The sequence below is a fragment of the Typopeltis vanoorti genome, chromosome 14 (genome assembly GCF_054136105.1).
Source record: "Typopeltis vanoorti isolate ZY-2024b chromosome 14, IOZ_Tvanoo_1.0, whole genome shotgun sequence".
NCBI classification, from domain to species: domain Eukaryota; kingdom Metazoa; phylum Arthropoda; class Arachnida; order Uropygi; family Thelyphonidae; genus Typopeltis; species Typopeltis vanoorti.
In genome coordinates this window covers 64,845,306-64,871,804 of record NC_143562.1, presented here as the reverse complement: position 1 = coordinate 64,871,804, position 26,499 = coordinate 64,845,306, and the positions used below count along the sequence as shown (strand labels likewise).

At 34.8% G+C, this 26,499-nt stretch overlaps 1 protein-coding gene across 3 annotated transcripts in view; it reads right to left on the bottom strand.

The window, feature by feature from the left end:
* Positions 1 to 26,499, bottom strand: part of LOC150099547 (putative G protein-coupled receptor CG31760) — a 365,151-nt gene that overhangs the window by 25,336 nt on the left and 313,316 nt on the right. For all 3 annotated transcript variants that reach the window (XM_090403832.1, XM_090403834.1, XM_090403833.1), the window contains 5 exons: positions 26,184 to 26,293; positions 25,853 to 26,067; positions 24,956 to 25,094; positions 23,725 to 23,830; positions 6,352 to 6,495 (listed from right to left, as the gene is read on the bottom strand). In XM_090403832.1, the coding sequence (XP_090259958.1) occupies positions 6,352 to 6,495; positions 23,725 to 23,830; positions 24,956 to 25,094; positions 25,853 to 26,067; positions 26,184 to 26,293 (714 nt within the window). The remainder of the gene's footprint in view (positions 1 to 6,351; positions 6,496 to 23,724; positions 23,831 to 24,955; positions 25,095 to 25,852; positions 26,068 to 26,183; positions 26,294 to 26,499) is intronic.

The following is a 26,499-nucleotide window of genomic DNA, read 5'->3' as shown; positions in this document are numbered from 1 at the left end:
CAAATAAGGGGGGTAGAGCTGAGAACCCGGGCTGCGAAGGCTTACAGCGAGGCGGTGCCGCTCCTCGCGAGCAGCATCTCCTGGGCCAGTCTCTACCCCATTCTAAGTCCCAATGGTACCAGGTCTATAAGTCCCTATTCATTTCAACTCACCGGACTTTAAGTCCTGTTATTTTATTATTTGAATTTTTTTAAATTTAAATAATAAAATTTATATTTTAAATGTATTCAAAAAAATAAAAAATTCCTTTTTTTTATTTTTTCTCTCCGGACCTTAAGTTCGACCTCTATGATCAATTCATATATTTAGCCCGGACCATAAGTCCTTAGTTTCTCAATAACAGCAGTAAAATTTAATTACCCGGAATACAAATAAGGATATTATATTTAGTAACACAAAAAGATCCTCTAAGTAAATTATTAATTTGGATAAAATCATATGCGAACCCTAGACAAAAGTCTATGTTTAACCTTTTTTTTTCTGAACAGATAAATGGAGATTATGTGTTATAGACCAATTAGCCTAATACGGCTAAACAGGTTGACTGAGGCCTCTTTTACCTCCTACTATCCTACTCTATCTTACATCATACTCCTCTCTTACTGTCTGCTGACCCTCAGCATGCTTTATTCTCCAAAGGCCAATGATGAGAGAGACATGAACTCCCATTCTACCTCAATAAAGGTCGAAACCGGTCTGGGTAGTGGCCCCTTGCCTTTAATACAAAACATCATACATCCCCTTCTTGGAGATGTGTTTTGACATTAAGGGTAAATATTAAGATTAGTGATCAGAGCTTATGCCACCTTTACCACGATTTGCCTTGGTCTTGCACTACCTGTAGGATCAGTTAGACTTGCATCACTTGCAGGCGCAAACTTGACTTGTTTGTCTATTTGCTTACTTGGGAAATGGAGTAAAACCAGGTTTAAAATTGCTTGGTATTTTTAACATTTATTATACCCAAGGTAAAATACTTTCTACATATATATATATATATATATATATATATATATATATACACATCTCTTAAAGAAAATAGTGTGTCACTAATAAAACAGAAATTCGAAAAGGTCCAAATACACCTGCACATATGGTTATTAATTACATTTTATTCGCCATCACTTTCTGACAGTAGCCACATTCTTTTGGGTGAGACTGGAATTAAATCACTGCCATCACTTGAAACACTTTGGCCATCCTGTTTATACTACAACGGGGAAACGTTTTCTTCAGTAAAAGGAATTACATTAGCACTATTTTTTATTTTATTTTATTTTTACCACGAACTCTGTAATTAATCATTGAAAGGCTGTTTTGACTAGATCTTTATATAAATCTTCATATCGCACCATACATGACTTCATTTCACGTTTCAACTGTTCAGCTCGTTCAGTATTTGGATCATGTGTATGAAAATTACTTTGCAATTTTACTAGCCATTTGAAGCCCTTCTTTAATTCATCCTGCAGTGAGTAGAATCTCTTCATCATCATTATCACCACTTTCTTTTTCATCGAGATTCTCAAGGAAAGCTTCTATTATTTCGTCATCACTAGCCTTGTTAACCATCAATTCTTCAATATCTGCAGAAGAAAAAAATCATTGTGTTATTAAGTTGTATATAGAGGGTTTTTCGTTTTCACATTCTGGCCAAGTAGCTTTCCAGCATGCATTTAAATTTGGTGGTTTCAATTCTATTAGTACCAACTTAGCAAGTTTGATGCAAACCAGAATAGAAAATTTCTTCCTCACATCAATAACTGTCATTAAACTTTCCTTATCTGTTTATCCAGAATTTATTGTAATGTTCTTATGTAGTATGTTTTGAAGGAAGCGATCACACCCTGGTTTAGTGGTTATATTAAGGATGTTGTATTAGGTGGCAGGAAAAAGATTCCACATTCGGGTGTTCTAAAACAGGATGGATAGGAACATTGTCTATAATCAATAAAACAAAGTCCAGATTTTTTCCCATCAAATAGCGTTTAACTTCTGGAACAAAACATTGATGGAACCATTCATTAAAAATTTCTTTTTTAACCCAACCTTTTTTATTTGTCTTCCAGTGCACTGGTAACGTGTTAAAATCCACATCTTTCATTGCCGGCAGTCTTAGGGATCGATTAGTGAGTAATGGTTTTAATATACTATCTCCTGAAGCATTGCTGCAAAATATAGAGTCATATGATATGACAAAGCTCAGGACAGGGTGGTAACAAGGGTGGTAAGAAAAGCAAAAGCGGATTACGAAAGAAAATTGGCCATGCAGGCTAAAGAGAATCCCAAACAATTTTTTCAATATGTTGCAAGTAAAAGGAAAAACGTTCATGGTAGAATGATCTTAAAAAATGCTGAGGGTAGAGAGGTAACCGAATCAGTCGATATAGTGGAATTACTGAGCGAGCACTTTGCAAGAGTATATCATCCAGGTGGTGACATTGCAGGAATGGAAGAACCAACAGCTTATACTGGAATTGTGATGAATGAAGTAGAGGTAACTAGTCTATTACAGAACCTCAATGTCAATACATCTGTGGGATTGGATGGTATACCAGCTCGTGTCGTACGTGAAGCGGCTAAAGAATTGTCAGTACCCTTGACCATTTTGTTTAATTTGAGCCTCGGGTCTGGGTCAGTCCCAAGGGGGTGGAAAGAGGGGAAATAGTTCCGCTGCATAAAGGTGGTTCCAAGGCTGCTGTTGAAAATTACCGGCCAATCAGCATAACAGGAATCATCATTATCAGGGTCTTGGAGAAAATAGTCAAGAGGAAAATACAAGATTGGATAGAAGAAAATGGGATACTGTACCGGGGACAGCATGGTTTTGTGAAGAGTAAGTCATGCCTCAGTAACTTGCTCACGTATTATAACACAGTGACGGCTGAACTGGATAAGGGTAATGGGTTTACAGTGATTCTACTGGACCTTGCTAAGACCTTTGACAGGATACCTTTGACAGGGTACACAAGTTGGACCACTGCTGTTTAATTTGATTTGTTCATTAATGATATAGGAAAGGATCTGAGAGGAACATTCATTTGTTTGCGGATGATGCAAAGTTGGGTAGGGCAATAGTGAATGCAGATGTTAAAATTTTGCAAGATGATTTGGATAGATTGGAGGTCTGGGATAAGGAGAATGGATGTCAATTTAATGTGGCAAAATGTAAGGTTATACATTTTGGGATGAAAAGATTAGCAGCAGTTTACTACATTGGTGGAACTGTACTCCAGGAAATTGATGAGGCACAAGATTTAGGAGTGTTGGTGGATAAGGAGTTGAAGTTTAGGGGACACATTGCAAAAGTGGCTAAATCAGCTCATCAAATCACTTGGTTGCTGAAGAATACGTTGACAAGCAGGTTATTGTTCCTCTGTATCGAGCCTTGATAAGACCCCATCTCGACTACTGTGCCCAGATTTGGTCACCTAGGTTTCTTCTTGATGGAGAGGAGGTGGAGAGGATCCAGAGGCGAGTGACCAAGATGATAGCAGGTCTGTGGAATGAACCTTATGAGAACAGGTTGAGGATTTGTGGGTTGCAAAAATTGGTTGATAGGCGGAGGAGGGGCGATATGATTGAGACATTCAAATTACTGAAGGGTTTCTATAAAATTAATTCAGAAGATATTTTTGAGAACAGGGCTGGTTGTGGGAGGACTAGGGGACACCCATGGAAACTGGGCAAACGTGTGGTTAGTAAAGGTGTTAGAGCTGAGTTCTTTACTTTTAGAGTGGTGAATGAGTGGAATGCACTCCCAGAGTCTGTGGTGGATTCTGTGACAGTGAATGAGTTTAAGGCGAGGTATGATAGATACTGTATGAATGTCAAATAGTTGTGATGAATATGATTTGGGGCCTCCCTCGATGAGTCTAATGAATCCCTGGAGTTGCCCGTAATAATAATAATAATAATAATAATAATAATAATAATAATAATAATGATCCTTAGCTGCTTTAAAGTCACCAACACTTTTTTGTGATTTCGCTATATAAGTTCTACTTGGCATTTGTCTACATTCTGTAGCTTAGAATAATCCCGAATATTTAAAACATCGAGGGGGGGGTTCCCCAAGTTTAAGTACATATGTACTGTACTACAAAATGATAATTATAATGGAAATACCCTTTTTAACAGAATTGAATTCAAACAGAAATTTTAAAAACATTTAAACCATGTTAAATCAAAATATACAGTGTAAAAGTAGAATTGCTTTTGTTTTCGAAATCGTCTAAAAAAGCCGTGTAAAAAGAGAATTGGCTGTAATTTTATTTAAAATTTTAACAATATATAATATTTATTAATTATAATTTAGAATTAGTGTTATTATCACTAACCATTATACAGTCATACTTCGATTAACGAAGAGGATGCGTTCCACGAAATTACTTTGTTAAGCGAAACTTCGTTTTCTAAGAGGTAAGAATACTATGGCCATAATAGGGATACTTTCGTACGTAAAGAAAATGAAAGACTTTTTTTTTTTTTTGAAAAAAGAAAAGCTTTATTAAATAAAAAGTCAATGTTACATACCTAATAAAGATAAAATCACGACATTTTAAAATACGAATCTAAAGTTGATTGTTTATGCTTTTTTCCCCGTTTATCTAACAATTTCCTATACGGATTTATTGCATTTAATACTAATCGCTTAACAATAACACTTCTTCCTGGAAAAATTTAAAACGTTTTCAATGTCATTCAAGCACGTTTTTAAATTCTTTGGTTGCTAACACTTTTTCGGTAGGAACTTCTTTAATTTCGTGTTCATTTTCTTTGGCTTCGTTGCTAACAAGTTTTTCTAAATCTTCCACTGAAAAACCAATTACGAAAACAACTCATCAATTGTGTTTATTATCTATCTATTGCATCAGTATTATGACTGGTAGCTCAGCAACATTTCCTTCCATTCTTTTCTTCTGTTTGCTTTTCTTTTTATTTCGTGGTATGTTTTTAGTCCAGTGCTTTGTTTTATTTGATCAAAGTATCTTTTCCTTTGTCTTCCTCTTTCTCTTTTTCCTTTGATTTTGCCTTCTATTATTCTTCTCGTGACTTTCCTGTCTGACGAGGATTACTGCTGTAATGATAATTACTCATTTCAAATTATTACTGTAATGATCGTTTTATGATACTATTTGGATATCGTTATTATTTGCAACATTACAGTATCTATACTATAACGCACATTTAGCTCAAATAATATAGCAGATACTGTTTGTGAGATAAGGATATTCACTGCTATCTTACTAAAAGTCATGAAACACTCTCCGAATACCGGAAAATAAATGCGACTTTGTAATACTTCAGTTTTATGACATAAAACTTCGAACAATATTGTATACACGGAAAGAGTTAACGGTAACAGCAGTCGGATATCATTTGAGAAGAATGTGCTGTTGTGCAGCAATTAAGCATTCCCCAATAGCAGTGTGCTGAAGAAATTTATCGCCACGCATAACACTGATCCGAAGTCACGGTATGGTAAGACTAATTGACTCGATGGTACTGACACTCCTTTAAAAGGCTGATTTTCTCATCTCACCGTCAGACCCATGAGAATCTGTTTGGAGATGCGAGCAGCTACATGTAAATGTTTCCATGGCACTTAAAGAGCTGTGCTGTTCATTTTCACAGAAGAGCTAACGCCTACAAGCTTTTGTTAACAATGAATACACATCCGATTGGGATGGTATGAGGTACAGAGAACCTGGCGGTGGAGCAACGGAGCGTCGAGTTATGATAAGTTTTCATCATTCTTTCAGAGTGACGAAAATGTTTGGGTATGGAAGATGTTTGTTTAGTTAGTTTCAGTGATAGTTTGGAGGAGATGTAATGATACTGCGGGATTGCTTCTTGCAGTATGGATCAGGTCTGATGGTCATAGGGTATAGAATCCTAGTTGCTAGGTCTTACACTGATGGTCTGGATAATTATATATGCTCTACATTACTTTGTAGTAATTTTATGCTAACTATTAACATCTTCCAACATGATAACGCTTCATGTTACAGAAGAGTGATTGTGAAACCGTTGTTTTGAGAATAATAATATCGGAATACTGCAGGGATCAGAACAGAGCCCCAAACTGAATCCGAAAGAACATCTATGATATGAACTATAATGCAGAAATAGTGCATGGTTAAGCCATCAAGAGTAATGAAACTTATGTTTCACTGAAAAGGCAATGAAAGCAATTAGTATGACTAAAGGCAGAGGAAATAATACGTTCTTAATTTCTTCCATGAAATACGTGTTATATAACATTTCCCGGTCAGAAGAAAAGAAAAGTTTGAAAAATGGCTGCGTTGGAATATATTCTTTCTAACTACGGACTGATTTACATCTTACTTTTAATTCTTCATTTTCTTGATAGAGGTCCGGTGCTTCTTCATGTACCAATCCAACGCCATTCAGAGAAAACGATGCCGTTACTCCTCTTGCTCGAGCTCGGTTATCCCAAGTGTCTCCTTGGCCTTTGATTACGCGATAAAACTGGAAATATAAGAAATTTTTTTTTTTTTTGAAAAAAAAAATATGGATACAAATTGTTAGCCAAATTCACAATTTGGTTAACAATTTGTGAATATTAACTATTCGAAATATGTTCATATATATATATATATATATATATATATATATTTAAATATTATTTCGGAATTGCTATTCAAATAAAATGTTAAAATGAACAGCTTAGCAGTAATCAGTAAAAGGAAGAAAACGAAACACAGTACTGTTTTCTTTCTTTCTGAGGCAGTATGCACTGAAAAAAAGAGTACAAGGAAAGAAGAATTTGATATTATCCGCTGACATTAAAATATTTACCAAACATTTTGAATCTCAGAAACTAATACAGATTTATAGAAAATATCAAATTATCCTTTCTTTTAGTGTTGCACGGAGATAAGCATTCATTTTAGAAATTACAGACTTTACAACCGTGTGATAAATAACTATTTTAATTTCCCGACGTTTCGACCTTCATATAAGATCATCATCGAAAATATAATATATAAAAAAATACAAATAAAATAAAAATTAATTAATTAGAAACTACATCAAAGCTATATTCTATTTAAGACAACATCAGAGAAACATTCTTTCATATAGATAGTTTTTTCTTACAGTAACAATGATGTCCAATTTAACATGACAATTGTTATATTAGATTTAAGATTCTGGATTACTTATGGTTATATTTATAGTTAACTCTTAGGAAGAAAGGTTAAGTGGGTAGAATATGTGCCTTCCATATGCTTGGGATTTTTAGACCATCATTATTGTTAAGATTAGGGTGATTGATAAGAATCTCACAGGCTTCCTTAAATTTACGTTCATACCATGTTTTGTTATGATGTAAACAACTGGTGCTTTTCCAGTCAATTCTATGTAAAGTGTTCAGGGCATGATCAGAAAGGCCAGCTTCACCGTCGTTATTATATTTAATGTGTCGTTTATGATCCTTTTGTTTGATACGAATTACGCGTCCTGTTCCCCTATATATGGTAGATTACAGTGCAATTAATACGGCCTACTCCAGGGTGGATGAGTTGAGTAAGCTTTTTAATTTTGCAGGAGGTTTAAAGGTGGCTTTAAGGTTGTATTTCTGTAGTATTCTGTTTATTTTATCTAATCTGCCTTTAATGTATGGAATGCATTAAAGGGACAGCAGATAAAAAGATTCCATACATTAAAGGGACAGCAGATAAAAAGATACATACATATATACATAATTATGTATACTTTATACATAATTAGCATAATTTTCATGCTAATTATGTATAAAGACTGTCTATGTTGTTCATAGTCTTTTAACCCTTAATGTTTAGTGTTTTTTCTTTTATAATGTCACCTGAAGAAGGCTGTTACAGGCCGAAACTAGTAGTGTGTTTATATTAAAACCTTTTTAATTAAATCTCGGTTCTAGTCATTCAAATTTTTTTCATAAAACTATGTATGTTAACCGAGTCAATGATCATTCTGCCATATATATATATATATATATATATATATATATATATATATAGAGAGAGAGAGAGAGAGAGAGAGAGAGAGAGAGATGTGTGTGTGTGTATACAGGTTCGATGTGTTTGCAGTTGCGCTGTAAACGGATGCTGGGCAGCTTTTTGCTCTTGTGTTAACAGGTGCTACACAAAGTTGAGGAATGATGGTTGCTAGTTCAATGGAACAGTGACCATTGAGGTACATGAAGAATGGACACAGAACCGAAACATTGCGTCTGTGAGTTAGTGATTTAAGTGAATTGTACAAGAGAGACCACCTATGAGCTTGATTACTCTCCTCTGGACAGCATATGCGTATAATTTTCCTTAAAAGAGAAATCGAGAAATAATCTAGATTTGTATTAATAGGATGGTGATAGTGATCGCACACCTAATAACAAAATAAAAAAAGTGAACTGTGCAAACGTTGTTATCGCAATTTTTGAAAGATTGTAAAGAAAGAAGTGGAAATTTGTTCGCTTATAAAAACTGCTGGAAATCATGAAAAATAAGCTGATATGCGAAACTTTGTATTACTTTGAAAAACAATACGTTCTAACATTTATAACATCTCTTTACTTGGCTCAAGAGGATATTATTTTATTTAGAATTTTGAAACCTGAAAGCGGAATAAAATCAATATAAAACATATTAAAGTTATTTATGTTAGGTAAACAATAAACAATACTTAAGGTCTTTGTGATGAAAAAGGCCAAATACAAGGATAAGATCTTTGTGCAGCTCGCAATAATAAATTGATTGGCATGCGACCTTTAATACAGTATGTTACTTTAGAAATTATCTGAATACCTGAACTATATTTTCAATGCTGGATTGAATTATTAATAATAAAGACATCCCTATAAGATAGTTGAAAAGAGCACACATGAACTATACAGATATTGAATTTAAAATACACGGTAAAGATTCGATTTTATCTGTTGATATACTGAAAGCTCATCAGATTATAATGGAATCTTAATAATTTGAGTAGGAATCTTAATAGATAGGAGAACTCTTTCTCCTTTCAAACATTATAAATCCATAGTATCCAACTTTATCTTGAGCTACGCTTAAATATTTATTGAAATGTAGTCATTTTCTCTCAGTACCAGGAGGATTATCAAGCTTTATCAGCTTACCAAAGTCGGTCATTATTCTAATTTTTTTAGGATAATGACATAACTCAGCCAATATACAGTCTAAAAGTCATACTTCATCATTCTGGTTCGAGGTTAATATTATTATTTTTATTATTATTATACGGGCACCTCCATGGAGTCCGAAGACTCATCGCGTTAAACCCAATTTATCCACATAATCTATCATAACCTCTCCTTAAACCCATTAATAGAAAAAGTACTGACAACTAACTGTGGCAACTCACCCCACTCATTCACCAGTCTCCAAGCAAAAAATCTAGTCCTCACACTCATTCTGACCACATCATTATTCAACTTCCAGGGAGTACCCCTTGTTCTGGTTCATCTAGACAAGTGCTGAAACATTTACCCTGCATCTATCCTATAAAATCCTTTAAACAACTTAAATGTTTCTGTCATATCTGCAATCATCAGATATGGTACTACTTGTGGCACACCAGTAGTCACCTGTTTTCGCCTCGATTCTGTCGCTCCATATACCACTTTTCGATATTTGTCCAGCAGCAGCCACCCTCTTATCCACTTAGCCAGTGTCATATCCATGCCCATTTGTTCTAATTTGTGTAACACTGTTCCATGTGGAATTCTGTCAAATGCCTTTTCAAAATCCAGCAAAATCATCGTGTAGCCATTTCCTTTATCCAACTCAGCTGTTACTCTATTATAAAACGTAACTAAATTACTATGACATGACCAACCCTTCAAAAAGCCATGTCGACCCTCAAACAGTATTATTTTTATCCACCCATTCTGGAATTCTATTTTTTACCACTTTTTCTAGTACTTTTACCACCACGCCTGATATACGTATTGGACTATAATTTGCTATCATAGTCTTAGAACCTCCCTTATGCAAAAGGAAAATTTTGCCCTCTTTCCACTCCCTTGGAACTCGACCAGAGCTGAGACTTAAATTAAACATGGTTGCACATTTTCCCTTGTACATTCTTGCAAAACCCTAGCTGATATCCCATCTAATCCCACAGCTGTATCTACCTTGAGATTCTGAAATATCCAAGAACCTCCAATTCATCTACCTCTGTTCCCATATTAGTGTCTGTCACTTAGGTTAAAGCAGTAATCTCACTAGGAAGATATATGCTTGCAAAGTGGTCACTCAGTAACTCAACTATTTTATTCGCTTCTGTCTCCTTTTGTCCATCATCACTCAATTAATAATAATCTTCCATAGTCATTCTTCCACTTATTTGTCACATAAGGAAAGAACTCTTTGGTATTTCCTTTCGCCTGCACGGCTAGATTCTTCTCATAATATGATTTTGTTCCTTGCCATGCTGATCACCTTTCTTGCCCGAGCCTTGTACTCTTCATGGGTTTGTTGGTCCCCTTCCTCTTTATATACTTTCCACAGCATTTTCTTCTTCTGTAGCTCTTACTTAATGACATTAGTCATCCATCTGATTCCTACCCGATTTACCCTCTTTATCCTAGGTAGACAACTTAATACTGCTTCCTCTAGATGACCGTCAACTATATCCCATGCACTACTAACATCCATATCCTGCAGTGTTTTATGACATGGTACAGATTTAAGCTTTTTCCTAAGCATGTCATAATCAGCTGCCTTGTAGTTCCACAAATATCCCTTCTTGATAAAATATTTCTCATGTTTTACAATCTCCCAAGTCAAGACCGCAAGGTCACTTTCATCAATTGGAGGCAATGTTGTCACCTTGGTTATGGATAGCTCTTCTGATCCTATGACCAATACTCTCCCACCCCTAGTCCCCCTCCATCACACGCTGCCTTAAATAATTATCTCTCAGCTGGTGTATAAATTCTATTTGCTGTCTGCCATGTGATCTTTCTTCCTTCCAGTCCATATCTCCATAGTTGAAGTCTCCCATAATAATCACTCGACCTGTACTCATTGTACTAATTTGGCGATGCATATCTTCCATATCATGTGTGGAACTCCCTGGCCTATCGCAAGAACCAACTGTATGTTTTGTCTTACTGGCCTTAATCTCACACCAGATTGCTTCAAATGAACAGCCACTTTCCTTCCTGTATCCTATTCATTTTGGTTGCAGTTCATCTGCTTTCATCAGCAGTATTCCTACCACCATCATACCTTCTCTATGTTTCCCGAAAATACTAAACCCTTCACATTCGGTCCCTCTAACTACATAATCTGCTGTTAACCAAGTCTCACTAATGCCTATAACTTTTGGCGAGATTGTACTAACGAATGCCAGAAACTCCTTTCTCTTGTTCCTGATACTTCTGGCATTAGTATATAGAAACGGTAACATCCCTTTACTTTCTGAATTGTATTATATTGCGAGTGGTCGTGTAATTTAGCACTCGTGTAAAGGTAGTGATTTTTGTCTGTTTTATTGTGTTTTTTCTTCATAAATAAAATCAGAGTATTATAGTGTATTAGTGTAAAGGTTCCTGTTTTTAGAGTATTTAGTATCTTTATAACATTACTGCGATATTGTCGGCATGGCACTAACGTGACGAACAATGACCGCAAATACCACTCTATACTACGATTTGAATTTGCATATTATTCAGTGCAGTGTATGTGAAATGTATTCGTCGATAAAATTAAAGAATAGGTGGAAGGATATTAAAACTGGAGAGAGAGAGAGAATATGTATTACGTGTTTTAAAAGTGAGTGTCTGTTAGGTGACGAGAACGCAATAAATATCGACGATAAGATGGAAAATGATGTTATTAATGTCGAACGTGCGGCCGTGGAAATAGAGAGAACGAAATGGATATTAAAGAACTTGCGGGCTTAAAGGTTAATCTTCATAGGATAAAGCGCGAAATTAAAAATTGCAGAAGCGGCAAGAGTTAAGCAGGGCTGAAAAAAGAAAGAAGCAGGTGATCTGATGGAATAATAAAGATCGACCGAACAAACAAGAAAAACAAGATAAGGAGATTATTATACGTGGAGAATCAATGACTAGAGGAATACTTAACGAGACTATAACAAAATCGTGTTTACCGGGTGCAGAAATTCACGATATTAGCCACGCCATCTGTACGGAAAAAGATAATTCGAAGGAAATGATTGTCTTGGTACAAATTATTTGAGACGCGAGAAGTATTCTATGAGGGAGGATATGAAGGAGTTGTTAGAAGAGGCAAAACGGAAGAGCGAGAAGGTGAAGTTTGTAAGTCTCCTACCACGCTATGATATGTGAGTGCTTTTTCTATTAATGGGTTCAAAGAGAGGTGTGATAGATTGTGTGGATAGATTGGGTCTCCCGCGATGAGTCTTCGGACTCCATTGAGGTGCCCGTATAATTTTTTTAAATTAATAATAATAATAATAATATTCGGTGTCGCTCCATGCAACAGCAACGAATGGTTAGATATTACTGTATTCATTCAGTTATTCATTTCATTGTGTCCAAATGATATTTTTCATAAAGTTTTTTTTTCCCTTTTATTGAGGTATATTTATGGAGAGATCTGATTGGGCTATTGCATTCTTGATAAAGGAGTGGAACATTTTCTCTCCATAGTTTACTAACAGTTTTCTCACAACAGAAATTTCGAAGTATAATTCTTAAATAGTACCCTTTAATTGAAAATATCCGAATATAAACAGGGGTCTGAAATTCACTCTCGCCACAGGCGAATAATGATAACCAATTGGCGAGAGAATTTTCAGCCTCGTTTTGAACTGCATTCAAATATATTTTTTCTTCATAATTTTCACCTTTTTTTTTTTCATTTTAAAACATCTTCTAATTCACTGTTAATGTGGCTGCCACAAATTACAGGAGAATTTCCGACAAAGAAGTTTTATTTCCCACTCTCGAAATAAAACATTCGGATCTGAAATCCTTAATTCGAATAATACTATAACGTTCCTTTTTAAAGAATCACAAAAAAAACATTTGCGATTGTAGTTGCCAGTTTTATCTTAAAAGTCAAGTAAACCAATCATCTTAACTTTCTTCCGCCCTCCTTTTATGCATTTAAAGTTCAAAACTTGATTATTTTTATTTCTGTATGAATGACTATGAAAAAACGAACAGTCATTAAAAACTCAAACTTCCGTATTTTCTTCCCTCAAGCTGTCCAATCATTATTGTCATAACACAACTATCATAATAATAATAATAATAATAATAATAATAACTGGTAAACATTTTTCTTTCTATACGAAAGACTTCATAAATATACTCTGTAGAGTTTCCAAGCTTCCCCAGTTTCTCTCACAATTCAGTGTTCTCATCCCATGCATGCTCCGCTACCCACCATATTTTCGTGTTTCGTTTCGGTCATGAAGAAAGAAAAATAAGCCGTAATTACGTGTTATCGTTTCAACACTTTACTTGAAAAAAGTAAATATCCTTTTTCATATCATGAATATATTTAAATTAAATTACAGCCAAATAAATTTTATAATAGAGTCAGTGCATTAATTTAGTTCAGTATTAATTTACACTTATATACAGTACGCAATATATATGTACGATCTATTATTACAAAATTAATAATAGATCTGCTTTTCTCACAGTATAATTTCATTAACAAAAGAATAGTAATTATAAACACAAAAGTTAAAATTGGCACAATTTAATTAAACACTGTTGTAATTCATCTATAAATCTTATTCTTCCAACACCTTTAACCCTTAGGTCGGTGCGTAGTTGTAATATAGTATTGTCCTAAGCTTATTTTCACAGTTAATTAAATGCTTGAACATTTTACATAATGAAAAGATTTTTAATACTGTTATTTGGAGAAAAGTGTTGTCTTGCAAAGACAAGTCAAATACTGGATTATAAAATTGAGTCTGGCTCTACAGCGAGTGCTACCCACTTTCTTGCTCTCGTGAATCTTGTCTTTCCTGTCAAATTTATTTTTTATGAATAATTTGTATGAAATTGGCCCAACAGTAAATTAAATGAGTTTTATTGTATGAATTTGTCGTTGTGAATAAAAAATGAAAGAAAGCATAAATATTACTTTTAAATTTTTGTGAAACAGTGCAAATTGAAGGCATATTGCAGGGACCAGAAAGTGTTATTACTGGAAAAAAAGTATTATATTGTGCAATCAGATAAAATCAATCAGGTAAGATGTGCTTTTAGATACAAATAACTCAAAAAATTTAAGTAGGTGTGCTATGAAGACGAAGGTGCATCTTGTAATGGATTTAAAAATGTCTTGAGGCTGCTGATGGTAACTCGATTACTGCAGAATTTTCGAAAATCTAGCAGAATAGTCATTTAGGTTTCATGAAACATCCAATTAAAAAAAATGCTATGCTGTAACAATGACTTGACAGAAATCACCCAGAAAATAAACTTCTACCTGTTTGCAGAAGAAAAATGGATTCTAAGATCTTTGAACACCTTAAGTGTTTTTTAAGGCAGCCAATCGTATAGCTATATTCAATAAACTATTTACTGAACTCGTAAACTTGATAGTCCCTCTAAATAAGCACGACATACAGTAAATACAGGTGCAGTAGAACAGTACTAGAATGATATGAAATGTAAAGAATTTGAAAGTTATTGCTGATGTCGTTAAACAAGAATTAGTTAAGGAAATCAAAGAACTCCAGTAGAGTGAGTCTTCTTCTGAATGCTTCTACAGATATTTCAAATGAAGAGGAGCGTGTCCTTTAAATGAAATACATTGATAAAAATCAAAAACTGAAAGAAGCATCTTTTTCCATAATTCTTCTCCGAAACTCAAGACCTTTAGGGTACTTTGATATGTTAGAGAGCGAAATGAACAATTATTCTTGTCATAGAAGACTAGTAATTGGTTGGCAGGCATTGGAAATGGCGCAGATAATGTGCTGGAAAAATTGGCTTGGCAAAATTAAAGGAAATTCAGCACACTATATTACACGTAATTTGAATCTGGCTCTTTCAAATTCTATTCAAGATATTCCCTATGTTACAAAAATTGGAACAGTAGTAAAAAAAAATGCTTTTACTAGAATTCGCAGGAAAAAAGACTGAAAGATTTGGGAAGGGGAGCAGCCATGTAACAAAGCAAATATCCTGAATTTTAAGTATCTGATTCAGTAGGATGGGTGTCTAATAGAGTGGGAACAGTGACTGCACTTCTTAACAACTTGTAGTGATAATTTATTTGACGGAAATAGGTAATGCCACAACATCAACAGGCTTGCCAACGAAAATGAAGACATACTGCTTTGCAAGGCGAAACCAGTTTCTTTTAGATGTTTTAACTTTATTCAAACCACTGTCAGTGATTTTTCAAAGGTGAAACCTGCTAATTCGTCAAACAAAATACCATGTGGAAATACCTTGAATGCCATGAAAGAAATGAGAGAAGATCCACAACGTTTTGAGAAGAAAATAATATGTTTTTAGATAACATAAATAATGCGCGCGCGCGTGTGTGTGTGTGTGTGTGTGTGTGTGGACAAGAACATCGACCGTAGAACCCACACTATTTTCAGACAGTAAACATAATAGTGTTAGGATTATGGTGGCACATGTCGGTCGCCACTCTTACCCTACACCATGTATAATTAAAGATAGTCTTGGGCCAGCTATCTCTGATTGGCTATCGATGGAGATTGAACGGCCCCCTCAGTTTCCAAAAGGTCGATTGTGCTGAAATGGCCTCGCCTACTCCTTATACGGAAATAAAAGGCGTTAGCTGATTATTATTATTTTTTTTTGTATTCAGATAATGCATGTAGGTCTTCGAATGATGAACAAAAAAAAAAAAAAAAACTACTAGCAGAAGGAATAATGTATTTCATTAAAAGATTTAGTGAAATAAATAAAAATTACCTGATAAATTTCCTAATGATAATAGATATATCAGAGATATCACTAATGATTTAATGAAAAAATATTTAGATATTTAGTGAAAAAAAAAATTCTGAACAAAGCTCTCTCTCTGTCAGTATTTGATACATTTATCTGGCCTGAAGATCTGGAAGGTTTTGGATAAACATTTCAGGAAGCATTTTGATAAAAATGAAGAAAAAGTTTCAATAAATTTGGTGAGAGTGGTATGAGTTCAAATTTTTGAGGATGCATTTAAACATACAAGATATTTTTGAAAGAACAATGAGTAATAAAGATGGGTTTCCATTTCTCTCAAAACTGTTCACAATTATAGCCATTATATTAGCAAGTACTTCACTTTATTACATTCATTTCAATCAAATGAATGTAATAAAAGAGGAGGTTAAGGTCATCCATGAATCACTCCACCCTAAATGATTTATTAATGATATAAAAAGTAAAAAAGGACTTTATTTTCCAGATAAATCAATTGATAAATGCTAGTCTAGTATTTCTCAACTAAGGAAAGACACACTGGAAGACATGAATGTTGTTCAAGACATTCACTAGTCATAATTAAGAACAGGTTGCAGTGAATTTTTCAATTCAAGTGAATTTTGCACATCTTAATGTGCAAAATTCACTTGAAGTGAGGACACAAGAAATAACTGTTATAGACTGTTGTTGTTAACAGCAGTATGTTTACGCTGATTCAAGACACAAAAGTATGCAGGAGATGGATTTGAAGGAAGGGATCACCATTTAGTTTTAACAGGATAAAATGAATATTGTATTGAAAATTAAAATCATGTGAGAAAATTTTTTAAATAACTAAATTGGGACAGTTTTTCAGATGTGAACTGTAGATAAACTGAAATATGCAACTATTACAAATACAAAAATTACAAATATGTGATAAAATCAGAAACTTCATGGAGTTTCTGAATAATCAGAAACTGCACGCGCTTCAGCATTCGGAACTGTCGAGTGCTGAAGCGAAAAAATCGCCTGTCCTCGGTTGAAACATTGAAACACTCTCTACCAGACTTCCGAAATGCTCCCGACGAAAAGTTGTGGTCAGCACCACAACTTTTCGTCGGGATAAAGAATTTGACATTTCCATGGCCACGCAGCCTCACACAATCCTAACATCAGCAAGGGCAACACCAAGCGTTGGGTGGAGTAGTGGAAAGCTCGCCGCTATTGGACTGTGGAGTAGTAACGCATTCTTCAGAGTGATAAATCACGCTTCACCATGCAGTTCGACGGTAAAGTATGAGTTTGATGGAGTAGATATTATGATCTGAGGATGTTTTTCATAGTTCCGCCTTGGCTCCATAGATCACTAATAGGGAAATCTGCGACCTATAATGACATTCTGAACAACATTTCTGTGCTTCCAGCTTTATGGCATCAGTTCATTGAAGATCCTTTCCTCTATCAACACAGTTCCCCCCCCCCCATCCACAAAGCGAGGTCTGTGGAGAGGTTTGATGAGATGAATGGCGAACTTGACTTACGTGAACAGACCCTGATCTCAACTCCATCGAATATCTGTGGGATGAATTAGAACGTCCATTGAGAGTCAGATCGGTTCGTCCGCCATCAGTAATAAACCTCACTAAGCTCTTCTAGAAAAATGGAAAAAATTATCGCAGTTATGTACCAAAATCTAAGAAAATTAAAGGCTGTTCTATCTGGGAAATGGTGGACCATCTCTATATTAATGCGTTTCATATTAGAGTTAAGAGCTAGGATGAGCAGGCGTCCGGATATTTTTAATCAGATAGTGTAACTGTATACAAGACAGTGTTCAAACCAATTTTAGCTTGATTTTAGCAATTTTAACTGAGAGTTACATAGGTTAGAAATAAAGCAGTTAATCAAAAACTGGATACCACAAGATAGAGTTCTGAAAAAAAAAGGAATAAATTCTGTTGTAGGCGGTAGATGTATACTGGATGCTGGAATTAGCAAACGTGTGTGTGTGTGTGTGTTTGCGTTTCCCTCGCAATAGCAACCCTACCAGGAGATAATTTATTTCTCCTGGTAGGGTTGCTGATTAACATTTATATTTCCAATTTTGCATCAATATTCATATTTACATTTATATTTTTACATCTGTATGTACGTATTCTACATTTACATCCATATTTATATTTACATTTTTATATCTGCATATAATTACACTATATAATTCAAACATTATCAGTAATTTATGTTAGATTATAACAACTGGAAGTTGATCTTATTGGCAAAAGTAAATAATTCTGACTAATAATACTTTTGGATAAGTCTCTGTTTTGACACCGGCCACTTGTCTTCAGAAGTGATGACGCGTTCAAGAGCTAACAGTCGTAAAGTAAGTGATCTACAGCCTGTTGAAGGTGTGGACAACAAATGCATGATGGCAATTCCAGGATATAGATATGTCTTAATTTTCCCCGTCCCGTTAGTAGCGTGGTTAAACCTACAGAGAGAGAGAGAGAGAGAGAGAGAGAGAGAGAGAGAGAGATGGTGTATTTTCATTTCGGAGGTTGCTTCTGATACTTGGCAAGAATTCTTTTCTTGTTGATCCGTTTTTATATGCTTTCCATTCTTCTTCCCAAAAGTTTAGGCTTCTTTCTTCTGCAAGTGTTTTTATAGCAGATTTTGAGGACTTTTGGTAACTAGTTTATAGCAACTTCTTTAAGCTGAACTGCTCTCTCGTTTCCTGCTACTTCAATACGCGCCCTCACCCAGCAGAACTTGATTTCCCATCCCGATACAGTGAGATTCCACACCCTATATCTTGTCTGTTCTATTGTGGTTTTTTTATGTCGTCTATAGTGCTTCTATTGTCACTGTAAAGTGTTGCTGTCAGCAGGTCGCAGGTTTGAATCCCTCCATGGGCATAGATGTTTGTGAGTCTTTAGGTGGGAGATGAATTTCATCGCCCGGTGTGAGACTCCCCCACCCGCTTATTATATATATATATGTATATATATATATATATTAAAGATACCAAGTTATTTTAAATATAAACCTGGTTTATTACTCCATTTCCCAAATAAGCAAAGTGTTTACTTTAGAAAAAAAAACAGGTTTATATTTAAAATAACTTAGTATCTTTAACATATATTATACCCAAGGTAAAAAAAAAAAAATTCTATATATAAATATATAATTGATAAAATAAAAATGGGAGAAAAAATCTTAGTCTACCCATGGTTCAAATGTACTATAGGTTTAGTAATACATTTTTGCGGGGGGGGGGGGGAGCAACAACATAAAAAATTATTCATGTTATAGTTACAAGCAGCGCCTCTGTAGCCGAGTTGGTAATGAGAATGCTCTTTGGATGAAAAGCCCTGAATTTAAATCTCTTCTAGGATGTGAAAAATATAAGGGCTTTTTCATTGAAGGTGAGTTAGCTTGTCTCACATGGTGGTAGAAGCAAGGTTTTTTCTCTTAGAAACTCAGGATTTTCATCCCCGACACAGGCAAACCAGCCATAAGAGCACGCGTTCGCGCGCGCACGCACGCACACGCACACAGTTACCAATGAGAGGTGTTTAGTTCAAATTCCTGGAGATATGTAAGTGAATGAACTGTAACAAGTTGTTCTGCTTGGTTGTTGGAACAGAGGGGATGCAATCTAGAGCAGCGTTCTTGTATAATGGACTGTCTGCAATATGCAATGAAAGAACCGTCGACGTTTCCTTTTGCTACTGTCAGTGTATATATGCAATTCGTCACTCTCCGAGCTTTCCTTCTCGTTGGCCTAACCCCCACTTTATCCTTGCCGAATTAGCCAAAAGGTTTTACTATTTCTAAGCTTTTTGCGGCAAACAGGAGATGTGCATGTCAAAGGTAAAATTTTCATCTATTGTTACTCCTAGGTATTTTAGCTCACTGGCTATCTCAGGAACCTCCCCGTTTAGGAAGACCGTTAAAGATTGTTTTGATTTTTTATTAAAGGTAACTTTCTTCTCACTTGCCCACTCTGCAATTTTAAAGAGTTCTTTGTTGGCCGTTACTTCTAACTGCAAGCCGTCGCATTCCTGAATCATTATCACGCATCATCGCCGAAAGCTATGACTTTTGTTTCAACAGTGAAAGAAGTCTTAATAACGGGTCGTACTGTATGTGCCAGAAAACTGGCCCACAGCAGGAACCTTGCGGACAGTCTTGTTTGACTTTTTTCATCAGAGCTGTGGTTTTCATTGCCATTATTACTTTTGTGTCTGTAAAGCAATTTTTTGTAAGGTATAGTAGGTTTTTTTTTTTTTGACATTTGAAATCTCTTAATTGATTAATTATGGCTGGCCACCACGCAGTATCGAAGGCTCCTAGTACATCGGGAAAGATCAAGAGTACGTCTTCTTTTTCTTTTTTTCTATAGATTGTCTTCTGTGAACTCTTTAAATTTTTTCATTGCTTCCGCTGTGCTTGATTGAGGTCTAAATGCATACTGATTGCTGCTTAATAGATCTCTTGAATAGATATAGTGCATTATTCTGTTTATCAGAAGTTTTTCTAGTACCTTACCAGCAACATTTATGAGACCGATTGGTCTGTATTTTCTAATTTCGTCGGATATTTCTTTTGCTAGTTTGATTTTGGGTATAATTTTAGAGCCTTTCGATAATAAAGGAAATCGCTCTCTTCTTAGGCATTCGTTGTAATCTGTTGTTATGAATTCGGGGTATTCGACGAACGCTCTTAGCAGTATGTTGCTGGTTATTCCGTCCTCTTCAGGAGTTTTTCTATGATCCATTGATCTTAATATTGATTCGATTTCATTAGACGCAATTTAATCATCGTTGGAGTGTCTATATCGTTTTCCATTCTTTACGTTTTATGGATTTCTTCATCTGCTGATTCGTCGTCATCAGAAATAAACTTGTTTATCATTATTGCTGCAGTTTCTTCTAAGTTTTCAGTGTAAGAGCCGTCTGTTTTCTTAATAGTTGATAATATAGGTGCTGCTTTATTCTTGTTTGCTGGTAATTTATATATAAAGTTCCAAGGATTCGATATGGTTGAAACAGTAAAGAATTTTTTCCATGATTCTGTTTTCGCGTTTTTAATATTGGACGGATAGCTGTATTTGGCTTTATGGTAGTTTTGTCCTCTACTCTGTCTTAAATCTTGATTGTTGTAGGTTCTTTGATATAGTGGTCTGAGTGCATTTGCAGGTTTTCTTAGGCCTGTTAGATTGTCGTTCCACCAAAATACTGATTTTTTTAGCATTGTTGTTTCATTTTTCATTTTATTGGATACCTTTGCTAATTCGCTCATTGCAGTTAGTATGTCCTATTTTAAATAATTTCTTAAGTTACCGCTTACTTTTGGCAACGTTATGCTGCAAATCGAGAAACTTTTTCAAACTGCAATTCATTCCATGCCGCCATCTTAGTTTTAATCAAAGTTTTACTATTATACTTTTCTTATAGAGCTGCTAAGTTTTCTAAGGTTTAAATTTTAAGAAAATGTACTTAGAATTTTGTTGCTTGTTTCTAGAAGTGCCTTTGATTAGACTTCAGAGGATTGTTCCTTCTGACCTTTGTACCTCCCAGTGTGGAGGGGGGGGGGTGCTTGCACTTGTTATAGCAGTTAATCCTATTATGAGAGGGACGTTGTCTTTAAGGTTAGTTGAACAATTGATACAGTCTGATCAGCAGTATTCGGTCCATAAAGATAGAATAAAATTCACTCATACGCGCTTAGAACTGTAATACTATGGAGTAAATTACTCACTGTTAGAAAGAACACTGTACAAGTTATCAATCGGTGATATAAAAGGTTTTTGATATAAATTTTGACTTCCAGTTTTCTTGTTCAATACCACACAAAATCAAGGTAAAAAGAGATGCGATCTCAAGCACGTCCAAGCGTTGTGTGTGTGTGTGTGTGTGTGTGTGTGTGTGTGTGTGTGTGTGTGTGTGTGTGTGTGTGTGTGTGTGTGTGTGTGTGTGTGTGTGTGTGTGTGTGTGTGTGTGTCATTTAAGATCGGAAGAAATTCCTTGAGTTATTCCAGCAGTACGTAAATACAGTATAGGAAGTGCTGAAATGAAATGCAGTTCGCTAATGAAGTGCAAATTAGTCACTCGAAATCTGATTGGTTAGATATTAAAATCTAACTCTTCCCACCAGTCCTACGAGCTCTCTTCATTGGTAGGCTATATGATGGACGCTTTGAAAGATTTCGTTTTCGAACATCGGGCTTCCGTTGCCCTCTTCTTGAAGAAAGGGAGTAGTTTTGAAACTTGTGGTGATGAAGCGCTCTATTTGAAATTTAACATTAGTGCATGAAAGTTTCGAAAGCGATTAATAGCTTCTCTTTTGCAAAATGCATTTTAAATTTCATAGCAGAGTTGAAATCACTTACTTTCGGATCTTAAATGATGTCACACTTTGATTTCTTCAAAAGGTTTTTGATATAAATTTTGACTCCTTCATGTCCGGAAAGATAATAAATGTTGTGATAAATCATGAAATAAAATAACTTAGCAGAATAAAGATTTGATGCCTGTCTTTAAAATAATTGGTATTACTCGGCAAACTTCCATAAAAATTAAAGTGGTTTGAGAAATATTCGATTCGAGAGATTTTTTTATTATTCATATTATAAATACATTTAAAGTAGTGTTATATGAATATGTATGATATCGTATCATATATATGACGCGATATATGAAGAACTTTTATAATAAATATTGAGGTCTTTCTGTTTTTGAAATTGAAACGCGTTAACATTGAGCTTTGCCCATTGTATCAATAAATTGCTATGTAAATACTGTAACAAACACGAGTGGCGCCTAGGTTTTATTAGGGCATTTATTGGTACCTAACTAGAAAGAATTCTCTCTCTCTCTCTCTCTCTCTCTCTCTCTCTCTCTCTCTCTGTAGTCTCACATGCTCTGCTCTGTTTAATGAATTTCCTGCCTGGTTGGCCGAGTGGTTATCACATTCCATTCTCCAACCAATAGACCGTGGGTTCGAATCTCATCTCACCATCGCTATGGACGTTTGTGAATGCCTTGGCGCTAGATGAAGTTTGTCGCCTGGTATGAGATCCTGCTTACGAACTGCAGGACTGAAGTGGCTTGAAAACACACGTTTCATATTTGGTCTTTAAAGTAGGGTTTCCAGGATTATCCGGCGTATAGCCAATCCATGGTAATAATACTAATGAACTATAGTCTAACAGCGGGGGTGGAATTCACATTTAAATATACGAATATCATGAGAATGTACTCAAGTTTCAAGATATAGATGTTCAAGTTTCATGCAGCAGAGTCAGATCAGTTCTGTCCTGCTTAGTTGATATCTAGTAAACAAGATATCATGAATCTGATATCTTGATATCTTGTTTACTATCTGATTTCAGCATAAAGACTAGTTGAAACTCATGGATAGTAAACCTATTCTTATGAATATTAAAATGAATTTACCACTGTTTTGCTGATCTCATATCTAATAAGTAGAGTAAATTCATAATCACTTCACTAAGTCTTCATTTATAATCTGTTTTTGGATAAATCAGTACACGAGGACTTGTGCATTTGGTAAATACGAGTAGTTTGTGTTTTTAATGGAGTAAAAGCTATTCAGTATAATAAACAAAATTAAAAAAAAAACTGTTCTCTTCATTTGAAAAAAGTCTGGTTTGTTCTTTTGCCAGAGATCGAAACAGGCTCTTTCCATCTGAGAAAAGTTTCAGAGAGAGAGAGAGAGAGAGAGAGAGAGAAAGCAGATTACTAATACATTTTGATTCCTACTTGTTAACTTATACTTACCTTTGGTCCAAAAATGAAAATGATTGTTATTGTTGTACTCAACTGCGTACGGATGAATCCAAATAAATATTTAACATCGGGAACTGCATTTGGAAGGATCACAAGACTAAAAATAAATCAGATCAGAACGTAAATAGTTCATTAGAAATATTATTAGAAATAGAAATATTAATTATAATTATTATGTTTGAATATATAAATCTTAAAATATAGTGGGATCTTACTGAATGCATCGTACCTCTAAAACAACATATCATGCTAATATCCGGCTTATTTCGCATACCCTCCTTAACTCGTTCCAACATGCGTTTCTCTTCCAAAATATGGTCAGTTTCATACAAACTAATACGGAAAAAAAGCATTCAGCAACAAAAAAAACGTAGCACTTATAATAGCGTGTTCATGGGCAGGTGTACGCTGTTGACTCCTGATCGGTGAGTGTATTTCTCGGGTGAATATCATTGTGATCCAAATTTGCGTTTTGACTGGATTTTCCGAAACATCTAGCAAAAAAGTGTATTATTTTGTTAATTGTAAGTTTTATTAGTGTAACCCTAAGTTTCTAGAAGAAAAACCACTCTTATTGCCTCTTACAAGTTTGAGCCAGTGTTACTGTGTGGATAGCCGCCGTCATTTGTCACCAATGTTTATGTACTCTTTCCGTTTCAATTGGAGTCTTTAACTATATAATACGATTCTTTTATTTAAAAACATTGTACAGTAGTTTATCTGCATAAATTAGATCGTCGATTGCAACTACATAGTTTCAGATGGGAATCATTCAGTCCAGATTTCTTTCTCTTATATTTCATTTCTTCTGATTTCTAAACAAAAAAAAATCTGTTGGTGTATGTGCTTGAGATTAAACTTATAGTTTGTCTATTTCTTGAATGGATATTGAGAGTTTGTAGTTCAGAAAACGAGGCTTTAAGATGACTAATCTCAGGAAGAACAGCATGTCCATTATCATACAAGCAATTTTATAGAATATTTTAGCATTCGTAGAATACAACTGAAATGCCCCATATATTCAAATAACAAAACCGACACTAACAAAACACTGTCCTTCTAGATAACCGACGCTGTTTTGTTAATAACATACCACTATCAAACTGTTAGTGCAGCCAGTTATTTAAAATATATAACTTTCACAGCAGATACATATCAGATTAATAATTTATATATAACACATTAATAATTTCTGTATATTAAGAAAATTAAATATACTTACTGAACCATGACCATAATAATGTTTACGATGGTGATGCTATAGACAGCCCAACTGATGTGTTTGGCTTCATTGAAAAATGATTCAGCGTTTCTGACACTATAACAGACACGGATACCCCACAGAAGAAAGAGAAATTCCCCTGAAATTGAAAAATAATAATTTAGTGATAAGTTTTAGATTTTTAACAAAATAGTAATGCAGTATGTATACCAAGGATATCTTGACAAGCTCATTAATTATGATTAGGAGTTATTTTGTTGGATAATTAACAGTATAATATAATGAATAGTTTGTTGTCTGATTTTTCTTTTTATTATCCTAACATTTAAAATAACATTTCTTACCAGTACTCAGAAAACTCATTAGCTGTTGCAAGCTGCAGAAATCAGTTGGCATCATAGGAATTTTATCCGAAATGCCTTTTATTGTTTTGAAACAGAACGGTGTGCAGTTTGTTGGTTAAAATCATTAGAATGGGATTGGAATCGATTGAGCATTGCATCGGTTTCGTTTTTCACTGTTAACGTTTCTAAAAACTATTTCCATAGCATTGCAATAAATGTTATAAACTGAAAGAATGTATTTGTTAGCTGTAAAACCAACTCCATTTATTTTTTCTAGATGATTCATTAAGGCATTCCAATGTTGGCTCGGTTGCTGTAGTATACTTTTAACTAGTAAAATCTTACTAGTATTTATTGAAACAATAGAAATAAACACATCACGAGTATATTAATTATCATTAGTAAACATGGATTAAACGCTGAACATTAAATAATTAAAAGGGAGATGTTATGCACTCGACCAACCAGGCTGGCACTCTGACGTCATTTATTGTTATTATAATTTTATATATAGAAGAGCGACATTACTAACTTTCGAAAAACTGTAACTTACCAATGGCTAGGCTATGATCCCACCAATTGTATTCGCACTGTTTAAATTTCAGGCCGTACCAGTCTTTGATGTAGACTCCTTCAGGAGGTGAGGAGATAGTCCATGTGCCGAGGTATATCGCCATTACCAGAAGAATAGGAAACAGCCATTGGAGTAATTGCTTATCCGTTAGCTTCAACTTATGCGCCGATTTCACACGATACGTCAGCGATACCCTTTAATGAAAATTTTTTTAAAAATGTGACTATTTATAAAACTGTAGTTTGTTATGCATTTTTAAGATTTGTCATTTAATATATTCACTTTTAACATACGTTGTTACAATCCTTACCGCCATGTTTTTAGCAAGAGGGCGCTGTAAGTGATGCAGAAACCCATATGTCTGGTCCACTTAGTCGCTACGCAGCTATAAACATCTAAGACAGGAAAAATCGCAGCCATCTGTAAAAATCCAATATATTTCAGTATTTGCAGTAAAGTTAACTGGATAATATATAACAACTTTCATGAAAAAATGATACCTAATATTAAAAAAAAATAAACGTTGATCACATATTTTATTCCAGTGTAATTGGCTTAAATCATGGAGATATTCCATATGGAGTCGATTGACCCCGAAGCAAGACTACAATTAACATACGTTATCG